This window comes from Pyxicephalus adspersus, chromosome 5 (assembly GCF_032062135.1).
Source record: "Pyxicephalus adspersus chromosome 5, UCB_Pads_2.0, whole genome shotgun sequence".
In the NCBI taxonomy this organism is placed as follows: domain Eukaryota; kingdom Metazoa; phylum Chordata; class Amphibia; order Anura; family Pyxicephalidae; genus Pyxicephalus; species Pyxicephalus adspersus.
The window spans coordinates 13952918-13964561 of record NC_092862.1 but is presented as its reverse complement, the minus strand read 5'-3'; the positions used below and the strand labels follow the sequence as shown (position 1 = coordinate 13964561).

The following is an 11644-nucleotide window of genomic DNA, read 5'->3' as shown; positions in this document are numbered from 1 at the left end:
GTGGGCAGTCATGGCTTTGTCTCGAAAGAGGTAAATAAGGGTAGTGCACGGTTTTAGGACTCATTTTGACCCATACAAGTTCTAGCACAAAGGTTGTATACCAAGCAAAGGTTGTTTAGCAAATTTTTTCGTGTCCAAACAGGACTTATACCAAGTTGGACTTATTCCAAAGCGGATTTATACCGAGGTACCACTGTATATGGAATACATATAAAAACATTTTGGAATTAAATTAATAAATGGGAGCACTACAGTATTGGAACTGGTTATTCTTTATTTGCCATAGAAAATATCATACAAACAGGTAACACACTTCAGGGGCTTGCCAGTCCCCCTTTTATCAGAAGTACAAGTACATAACATACATATATGAATATTCATCTAATGATTATATAACTATGTAAACATTGTGAAGATAAAGTTATATTGCTGACAGTCTTTTAAAAATAAATTTAATAATAAAGTATATAAAAGAGTTGGTAAAAACTAATATTCTATAAAACTCTGAGCTTAGCACTCTCACCTTTGCAGCATTATGGCCCTGATATATGAAAGCTCTCCAAGGCCGGAGAGAACACACTTTCAGAAGTGAACTGGGTGATCCAGAAAACATGAAATGGATTTTTAAAAATCATTTGCTGTTTCCTAGCAAATGTGTTTAGTCCTTGACCAGATCCATTCCAGGTTTGCTGGATCCCCCAGCTTCACTGCGGAAAGTGTATTCTCTCCAGCCTTGGAGAGCTTTAATAAATCAGGGTCTATGTCTCAGTTTTGAATCTCAGCCAAGACATTATCTGCATGGAGTTTGCAGGTTCTCCTCGTGTTTGCGTAGGTTTCCTCCGGGTACTCCGGTTTCCTCCCACATTCCAAAAACATGCAGTTAGGTTAATTGGCTTCCCCCTAAAATTGACCTTAAACTGTATTACAGATTAACATACATAAAAACATTAACATATGATATTAGATTGTCAAGCCCTTTGAGGAGCAGCTAGTGACATAACAATGGACTTTGTAAAGTGCTGCGTAATTTGTTGGCGCTATAAAAATACTGGATAATAATATTAGTTCAAGTAAAATAACTGATGACTAAGAATAAGCTTAAATATTTAGGTCAATAAATCACATGAAGAAGAAAAGAAAAGGAGCCATTTTAAGAGAAAAATAAGGAAAATCATTATTAAATAACAATATCAGTAATAAAATATTGTATGACCTGTTGTATTATTATTCTCCTCTATGTGATCTACAATTAAATGACACCGATCCTTCAAGCATTTACCTTTTTGTGCAGTGATTTATTCCATGGGGTAAAGCAGAACTGTACTTATTGCTGGATGGTGAGCTACTGCCTTAATCAGAAAGTTTGCAGATCTGTAGCTTATCTGTGTTTAGGCGGCATGCAGCGATGACGGGTCCAGTCATTGGACCTGATTTTTTAAAGCTCTCCAGCCCTTGAGAGGATACTCTTTCATCAGTTAAGCTGGGTGATCCAGCAAACCTGAAATGGATCTGGTCCAGGATTGAAACATTTGCTAACAAATAGCAAATGACTTTTAACAAATCCATTCTAGGTTTGCTCGATCAGCCTTTGGAAAGCTTTAATAAATCGCGTTAGTTGACTTATTGTAGGAAGGTGGTATCTTCCTTGCATCTACACAGAAATCCTCTTCGGCCATTGGATGGCCACTGATAATGTAACTCTTACACATGCGCATTGCGCATGCACATTGTCCCTGATGGCTGGCTGGCACCTACATGGTGGGATTTATTTTTTTGACGAGATGTTGCATGTCTTTAATTTTAGTTGTCTCTACCCCCTGGTAATGTTTTTGTGTTTTTTTTTTAGTTGTGGCCCTATTTAATTCCTTACCTTTGTGGCACTGGGTGCTTGGGCTCAAAGCCACATAAGAATGAGCAATGAGGGTGTCAGGCTGGGTACAAGGAGTCTGTTTTCTTTATACATGTTGAGTGCTAAAACATTCCAACATTTCTAAACCGTTTGTAGAACAGATCTGCTGCTGGTGGTGAAATCTGCAACCAGACAGCAATTGGAAGAACCTTATCAATGGTAGCGAAGGTGTTCCTCTAATGGCAGATGTTTTAATAAACTCCACATTTTCAAAACAGATGTTAGCAGAGCCTAATATATGATTTCGAATTTTGACGGCAGTAATATGCCAGTTTGAGTGCTTAGCAAATACATAGCCATTACTTCATATTTTATATACACATATATATAATAAAACTTTTACTTGCTCATTTACTTAAGTGTTAATTACCCCCTATGCACATGGTGCTGTGCATTGTGGTGCCCTTCATTTGGAATAGCACCTCAAAGCAAAACACACAGTAGTGCATTACCATGCCTTGTGATGCAAAAATGTAAGGCAAGTTAATGCACACCAATGCAGCACATTTTTAAAGCTCGATTCACACACAAGCTTTGCTTTAGGCGTGCATTAATGTATATTCAATACAGCACATATACGAGGGGCTGCTGAGAAGATCCTGGCTTTGCCCCCTTCCAGATGAAATATGATGTGGGGGCATATGACAGCCTAATATCGTAGTATGTAACCGTGCAAATATCAGGTCTTTGTGATTCTTAAAACATTTTTTTTTTAGTGAGAAGCTGTGATGGCAGAGGCACAAGCAAGTTTCACGTTGTTGGAGTTACGGGCCGTCATTAAGTTTTTGTTTCTCCAGGGAAAGTCAGCAAAGGACATTCACACTGAGATGTCTCCAGGGAAAAGAAGGACACTTCTCCCCCAGTGTTTGTGACATCTCAGTGTGAATGTCCTTTGCTGACTTTCCCTGGAGAAACAAAACTTCATGACGGCCGGTAACTCCAGCGATGTGAAACTTGCTTGTGCCTCTGCCATCACAGCTTCTCACTAAAAAAAAAACAGTTTTAGGAATCACAAGGACCTGATATTTGCACAGTTACATACTAAGATATTAGGCTGTCATATGCCCCCACACTCATTTTTCTATTTATTTTGGAAGGGGGCAAAGCCAGGAACTTCCCAGCACCCCCTCGCATATGTTTGTGTAGCACTTCAACATATATACACTGATAAAATGCAGTGTTTGTTTGTTTTTTTTTGGGCAATTCTTTTACCCTGCCAGGCTCCCACCACCTGTAAAATAAGAAGAGGTTTGCAATAAATAAATAATATGAACAATACTTCCTGCTTCCAAGTTCAGGTAGGTGCTATGCCCTGGGGACCTAAAATCCTGCGAGAAGGCTGTGAGGGAAGAGATCCTTTTATTTGCAAATGTTGCAAAGTACTAAACCACACAGAACACTACACAAAGTAGAGCTGCACAAAAATTTTGTTCTGTTTTCTATTCCAGTACCCGTCAGCGTAATGTGTTGGTGTGACTTGAAACTCGTCTGTGTAAGATAACTTGTATTCATCTTGTTGTGTGTATGGTTGCAGCTTACAGGTGCGCATTTCTTTTGTTTGTGCAGGTGGTGAGTGATGCGGTGGGATGGGGATTTGTGGTACGGGGAGATAAACCGTGTCACATACAAGCCGTGGATCCCACTGGACCGGCTGCTGCTGCAGGAGTAAAGGTAAATTCAGTATTCTTTATATGATCATAATAATATTAATACTGGGTTGTATTATAATTGAAGTTTAACTACAACTACAGTTTATTTTGGTTTTGAACTGAAAGGGAAAAGAGTTCAGCAGGAACAAAGACAAAAGAAAAAAACTGAAAGGGTCTCATTGTTCAAAATGAAATTGTGCTCCATCCCTGAAGGTCCAGTATGCCTTATGCCTTGCTGAGTAAGAGATATGGTTCTCCAATGGAACATGAGGTGTGCTGATCCAAAAGGGGATTGGACCTTTGCATAGAGACCATTGCTTCCACACAGAGGACAAGGGTCCTTCTCTGTAACTGATGGCAAAGGACTGTCTTCTTTCCCAAGCTGTAAACCCTTTTATTTTTAAGTGTATCTAGCTGAATTAAACTAAAACACATGCACTGCACATAGCAGCACATGGTTGCTTGAAGACCATTTATATAGTGCAGGCGTAGCCATTTGGGGAGGCCCAACTGCTGAACTGACTTGGGGTCCCTGTTGTGGCTCCTGTTGGCTGCAGGAAAGTCCTGGACCCTTGTGCGGCGGCACACTTTGCATCTCCCTATGTCTGCCCCTATACAGGGCTGTCCTTTGCCTTTTTCTAGCTGCTGCCCTGATTAAAGAACAATCCAAGGAAAATGAGGGAAAGGGGTAATGATGCTGGCCTAGACTGAGGACCCCTTGTGGTGGGTAAACTAAAGGTGAGTATTCATACAAGGTACTTTGTTATTTTATCTGAAGATTATTTTTGGCAGGAATTTCGTTTTAGGTTATGTCATTTTTCTGATTTTTAAGAACTATCACCTGTACAGATATGATGTGAAGGGGTGGAACTTTTATTACCCATCGGTGGATGTTTTTGGTTCTTTTGAGACTTTACTGCAGATATATTCTGGTTATAATTTTACATTATCTATACAATGCCACCTCGGTATGGGGATATTTACCCAAGCCAGGTCCAAACATTGGACCTACAGCCCTAGTTTTGTTATAACATCTCCAGTCTGTATATCTGTTTGCAAACTTTCCACCTACTACAGATCATTGGATAGTGTGAGCAGAAGCATCAGTAATGGGCTGATTCAGACTAGAAATGACTGGCAGAGCCAAGCCTGTTACTTGTACATTGCGAACCTCTCCATCCATTGCCAGCCCTCCATGGCCTGTGGCGTCCTGCCAGTAGCGTGAAGCTTGTCATGATTGAATAGGCCTTTGTGCTGAATGAAATGCTGAAATAAATAAACTGCACTCTGGCTTCTTTCAGGCTGATAACCACCCAGTTCTGCTGGAAATCTCTGCCGAAACACTGGGTCCTGCCAACTGTGTAACTGACTTCATCTGGATTGCTGGAGCTCAGACAATACGGCAGTTCTGTGTGTGGATTTCAGTTGCTTTGCCTAGGGCTGAAACTAATAATTCTTATTAACTGCTCGCTTTATACCGAGACACTCGGAGAGCGAGAGAAAGACAGGAGAGGCAGCAGTAACAATGTTCCTGGGTACGGTCCAGTATAGGGTACAGGGCTGCAGCTTTGGAGAGAGACAAATCCTACTCCAGGGCAAGAAGAATTATTAGTGACACTACCCATGGGTGAGGTTTCTGATAGGTATAAGGGCTGCTGATTTGGTTAAAGGCTATGTCACTAGGACAAGGGGAAGAGTCAGTAAGGACAGAGTCCATGGATGAGGGTCAGAATAGGCATCAGAGTTGCTCCTTTGCAAAGAGGCAGATATAATACTGCTCCAAGGGCAGAGGTAAAGAATTAGCAATGGCACTGCCCATAGATAAGGGTTGGGATAGGGATCAAAAGTACTTCTTTTGAGGGAGGCAAGTGGGACCCTGCTTTTATGGCAAGAAGAGAGTAAGTAGGGACACTGCCCATGGGTGAGGTTTGGGATAGGCATAAGGGCTGCTGTTTTGGTTAAAAGCTATGTCAGTTGGGCATTGGGAAGGGTCAGTATGAACAGAGCCCACAGGTGAGGTCAGAATAAACATCAGGGTTGCTTCTATGCACAGAGGCAGATATGTCACTGCTTTAAGGGCAGAGGTAAAGAATCAGCAATGGCAGTACCCATCAAAGAAGCTTGGGATAGGGATCGAGGCTTCTTTTGAGAGAGGTAATGAGGACTCTGGTCCTATGGCAAGGGGAAGAGAGTAAGTAGGGAGACTGTCCATGGGTGAGGGTCAGGATAGGAAACTGTGCTGCTTTCTCTGTGAGAGGCAGATGTGAAGCTCTAAGTGAAGATGTGAAAAGTAAGTAGTGACATGGGTAAAGGTAAGGATAGGCATTATAGCTGCTGCTGTAGAGAAAGGCAGATTTGATACTCCAAGGTCTAGGGGTAGAATGTTAGTAGTGACACTGCTATGGGAAAGGGTCACCTTAGGCATCAGGACTACTGCTTAGGAGAAAGACAGATGTGTCACTACTGCTAGTGCAGGGGAAAGAGAATCCGTTGTGACATTGCTCATGAGATAAAGTTGCAGGTAGTGACATGGTTTTAAGGAGGATAATCTAGAGAGAAAGCTGTAAGAAAACCAATTGCATTAGTCCCCACCCCTGAGGAGCTGCCAATGTAACATCTCTATTGCTGCCATGCAGGCACGCACAATAAAGATCACTATACACCTACATTATACACTTTACTATCTGACAACAAAATCTTTATACAATCAACTTTAGATGATAAACTAAATCATTTGGTCTTATCCAAACTATCCAACCAGGCAGGCCCATGTACACCATACTTTTTGTAGATCTTAAGGAGATAATATAATAAACAACATGTGTGGTGGGCCTAAAACTAATTACCAGCTTAATGGGAGTAACTCAAATCATTCAGAAAAGGCCCACGTGATTATGGAGCAAAGAGTCCTGTTCTGGCAGGACATGGAATTGTGAACTGTCTAGTACAGGGGTAAGCAAACTTTTATGGCCACTAGGCCATTTCAGGGGTGGATGGGAGTACGCTAGGCTGGACCACCAGGGAACTCCGTCTGAAGTGAAATCCCTCTCCTCCGTATGCATTGCAGAGGAGAGGGATTTCCCTTCAGGGAGCATTCCCTATTTACTGCGCCAGCAGAAGTATCAACGCTGGCCGCAGTAAATAGGGGAGCAACAGCAAGGAGGCGGCACCGGAGCTCTGGCGGCTCCATCTCCGGTAGGTCCGGCATAAGGCCGGATCAGCCAGGGGGGCATTAGACTGGAACAAACTACCAGCTAGGCCGTATCTGGCCTAAAGGGCAGAGTTTGCCGACCCCTGGTCTAGTAGATTACCTGGAGATCCCAGGGAAAATGTGTGGGCTCTTTGGAGAAGAATTTGCTGCTCCAAGCAAGCTGCACAGACAAAATCACTCTGGATTAAGAATTTGTAGGTAATGGAATGAGATTGGTGGCTGGGACAGGAGCATTGGAATAATAGGGGTTTAAATGCACTAAAATGTTTTCAGGGAGGATTTCAGGGTTGCAAAGTGCTAACTGTGCTGCCATGTTGCTATCATTTCCAGTTGCTTGCTCTTAGTATTTATATTTTGCACATCGTTCCTGCTCATTTTGCATCCCAATAGTCCAGTTATATACTTGCCACTTTTTCTTTCAGATCCGCCAGTTCGTTGTATCTGTAAATGGCCTCAATGTCCTGAATTGTGACTTCAGAACCGTCAGCAACCTCATCCTCACCGGCCCGCGGACAATTGTCATGGAAGTGATGGAAGAAGTGAACCCGTAAATGACAGGCACGTGCGCACAGGAGGTTGTGGTAGTTCAGATCGTTCTTAATCAACCAAAGCAAAGACAAATCTCTGTTATTCCGTGTATGGAAATATGCCAGTTCCGTCCGGTTCGGCCCTCCTGCCATCATTCTTCAATTTTGGTTTTTGAACCTCAAAAACCTCCGCTGCTCTAAGGTGAAACTTGAAAAGAAACATAAGAACTGGACTATGTTGTTGTTTCTGATGTTCTCACAAAGAATAAGCTGTGCTAATATTCTCTATGTACTGTATGTGTCCTATTTGTGAATATATCGTATCTGAATGTTCAATGCCTAACATTCAAGAAGTGCCATTACACAATCACAGTGATGTCTGTAAGTAGAGCAAAGGGCCTTGTGTGTGAGCAGCCTTCCGCAGCCAATCACAAGTCTCCTTTTTTTTTTATTTTCCAGCACCAACCTTACGTAGGCGGATGTCTTGTTGGGTTTGCCAAAAGATAAAAAGATTTTCTTTCCTTGTAATGAAAACATACAAAACCACTGTGACTATTCCTCTCCCTGTGTTGGGTATTATTATTATTAAAGGACTCCTTTTCTTATTATTTCTACAAAACTTTGCAGAAGAGGTGGCAGAGAAGCTTCTGCCATCCTCTGGCCTGTATACCAGTTGCAATGGTGCTGCACGTACGCAGCTTCACTCTCTCTAATGCCGCTGTCCCCGAACCAGTAGGCAGCTCAGACCACAGGAAATCTGCTATGGGTTATCTAAAGAGACAGCACAGCGATAGACATCTCCTACATTGGCTGTCTCTCAGTGAAACCATCAGAACTTTTTAGAGTGAAGGACAGGGAGAAGGAGAAGTCACTGCTCTGCTGCTTACACACTTATGTGTGTAAATTTCCACTTGGGCTATTGAGCTCAGTACACTATTTTTTTTTTTTTATAACAAACAGCATCTGAAATGAAGCCTAAAGCTCTACTGGCTCCTGCAACACCAAAGGGCCCTTTTCTTCCCGATTTACTAGAACTTTATACAGTTTTTTAATCTGAAAATTGATAGTGAAATTCAGTGTAACCTACAAAAATATTATACCTGAAATATGATTGGCTGCTATTAGTAACAGAGACATTTTTCTGGCTGTCACACCTCATTAAGGCTCACTGTTACTTAGCACTTAGTAGGTAAAATCAGTAGATATTTGTGCTTAATATATTGTTTTGTTTTGTTTTTTTTTTTCGTTTTTTTTTACAGCCACAGAGATAATGGTAAAATTACTTGAATCACATTTGTACACGATTGATTGTACGACGTTAAGAGATTAAAGGGGCGTATGTTCTTTTCAGGGGGGGACGTTAAGAGATTAAAGGGGCGTATGTTCTTTTCAGGGGGGGGGACTGGAATCAGTCTTCCTCTGGGTCTCTGCAGCTGTATGAGGAATCTAGTAGAAAGATGCCACCTTTCCCAGTATTCGTAAGTCTACGTACACACGTCAGATGATTCTCGTCCAATATTCCCCTCAGGAGGATATCGGACAAGAATTTGGCATGTGTACAGCATTCGTCTTTCAACCGACGTAGAACGATTGTAATGAAAATGAAGGGGAGAGAGCGCAGTGGGGTTCTGCTCCGTCGTTCTCCCCTCTCCATTGAGCAGAATGGCGCTGTATGTACAGCACTTGTTCATGCATCCTGCAGTGTTTTGTCATTGGTAAGGCTCATGAAAGATCCCCTTTAGTGTACTGGTCCCCAACCTTTTGGACATCACAGACCACTAAATTTACGTACTCCGGGACGCGCATACGCGGGGAGCTGTGTGTCACTCAAAAGGGAAGAAACTTCCCCCAGAGTGGCTTCATGATGCCAGATCCCACCCACCGCCCTGAGCCTGCGATGCATACGGGAGACATGGTCCGCGGCTCTGGCTGGTGTGCCCCCACCAAAGCAGAGTCCTTCTGACCCTGCTGGGGGTTGCACCGGCCAGAGTCGCGGAGCACCAAAATTTTCTCGTGGACCATCAGACCTCCATTCATGGTTGAGCGTGGCTAAAAGATTGCTCTGTTACAGCTGTACGTAGTGTACAGGAAGTCTCTCTGCAAGATTCATAGATGGCAGTAATAAAACCCCCTTTTCTACTCCGCCCTAAAAATAAAGCCCTCTTTTTGGTGAAGCGGCTCATTGATGTACCGTTTGTTTCTACACAAAGGTAAACCTTTTGCCATGAGTGCTTTTGTTTTGTTTTTTTTGTTTTGCATACATTTATATTGGTACATTTTGTTACCCATTCTAATCAGATTTACATAATATAATGTGTTACAAATGAAGATATTTTAAAGGGATATATGGGGGAGGTTTTATATTGTGCGTGTGTGAATAATATAAAAATGTGACTTTACTATGTTGATTATTCATTAGATATTTTTTTTTGTTTTCTTATTACATTGCTGCAAAGAAAATATATAGAGAGGCACACAGGCAGTGTGTTTGCATAAATATGTATTTGCCATTTATGTAGCATTTATCTACCTATATAAGATGAACCTTATATTTAAAGTGGAAGACCAGAAAGAATCAGGTTTTCCACCAAGGAAAAGGGTGTGATTTACAGTTTTTAGTATATTTAAGAGCAATGCAAATGATGGGCCCTTCAATAAAAATGATCCATGCTGGGATAGCCAGTGATTGGGGGAAGTACTGCCATAGATGCTCATAGGTTTCTATAATGCACATGGGCTTAAGCTTGTATATATTATATGTATTGTATACAAAACAAGCTGTTATAACACATTTGTAGAGCCAGTTTCTAAACCATTCGATTCCCATAAGGTTATATGTGCATTTAATGAATGTAATTTACCTCTAAAAGCCTCTCGTGTAGACATTCAAAAGCCTTGAGAATGCTTCTTGGGGCTGCCATCTTTAATGTGAGCTCAGTAGCCCCATAGGACTTATGTGACACCCTACAGCATTGCTTTCCATTCTGTCCCCAAGTCCCATCAACAGTGAATTTTTGCAGAACACCATACAGGTATGGAACTCACATCGATGAGACAATAACTATACCACCTTTATCTATATATGCAAAACACCTGCAAAACATGCACCTTTGCTGGGACAAGTTTGGGATACGTTGCCCTATAGCAGTGCTGTAAATCACTAAACACCTCTCCTTTTATAAGCAGAAAGAGATTAAATCTTACCTAAGGAACTCCTTTAAATGTGATTTATTCATATACACAACACTGTAAATTTAGCATTTTGGCTTCTTTAGCCTTTCTTGTGTTAAGTCAGTCTAAAAATGTGTTTTTTTCTCTTGGATGAGTTCCAATAGGTTGAGCCATTTACGGATTTTTATACCTCTTTGGAACGTAAGCATTGTTATGTCTGTGTTCCCAGCTCCGGCCTTCTTTGGCCATTGTTCCTGCCCACACAACTCTATAGAAGAATTATGTTATAATATAGTTATCACAATCCAGCCAATGTTCGGTCTGCTTTGGTAAGGGAACCCCGAGTGGCCTGGTTTGTGATGTATACAATGACTACTAAAAATTTCCTTATATAAGAACGTTGTTGGTGCAGGATATTCTTTAAAAATTTATATCACTTCAGCACCCTAAGAATGATTATCCAGTATAGTAAGCAATGGACATAATTCCACTTGATTTTTAAGCAAAAAAAATTGCACATAGTACAGTCTCTGCTGCCTAAAAAAACTAGGCAAAAGTTTTATTTGTGGTGGAAGATGAGCCACATAAGTGGATGAGGGGGGTTGTACTTCTCTAAGACTCCAGCATCCAATCCCCCTACTGCATTTTCCACCCTCCCTCTTCATGTGCATAATATACCTCAAGCAAAAATTTCATTTAAAGTTATATTAGATTTCTACATTTTATTTGTTATTTGTTTGCATTTTATGTTTTAGTTATAGGTTAGTGACCCGTAGCCCATTTTTGTTGGGGAGTAGGAAAATTTTATGTAGGATTGGATAAGTGTTATGTGTTCTGCAAAAAACACAAATCAGATTGCCAAAACTCAGCTCATGTTATTTTGCACAATCCGTGGGCTGCAGCACTATTTAACCTCTCTGGAATTGTTGTACACCATTCTAAACCATGTGCAAAAAAGCCAAATCTTTTTAATTGAAGTATTGTGTGACTTTTGTGTCTTGTTTTTAAAAATAAAGTTTATACGTCATTCTTGTTTGTTTCGGAAATTTGTTCTTGGTGTGGATTCTGATGTAAAGGGAACCTATTAACAAGGAGGCTTCCATGTTCTGATTAGAATGATCTGGGGTCGTTGTTATGATCCCTGTCGAGAAAATTAGTAACCTGGAACATGCAGGCA

At 41.3% G+C, this 11644-nt stretch overlaps 1 protein-coding gene across 1 annotated transcript in view; it reads left to right on the top strand.

Moving 5' to 3' along the window:
* The window catches only part of DEPTOR (DEP domain containing MTOR interacting protein), a 74617-nt gene extending 63121 nt beyond the window's left edge, over positions 1 to 11496 (top strand). The window contains exons 9-10 of the mRNA XM_072410688.1: positions 3476 to 3580; positions 7192 to 11496. Coding sequence (XP_072266789.1) covers positions 3476 to 3580; positions 7192 to 7320 — 234 coding nt within the window. The 3' untranslated portion in view covers positions 7321 to 11496. The remainder of the gene's footprint in view (positions 1 to 3475; positions 3581 to 7191) is intronic.
* The last annotated feature ends 148 nt before the right edge of the window (positions 11497 to 11644 follow it).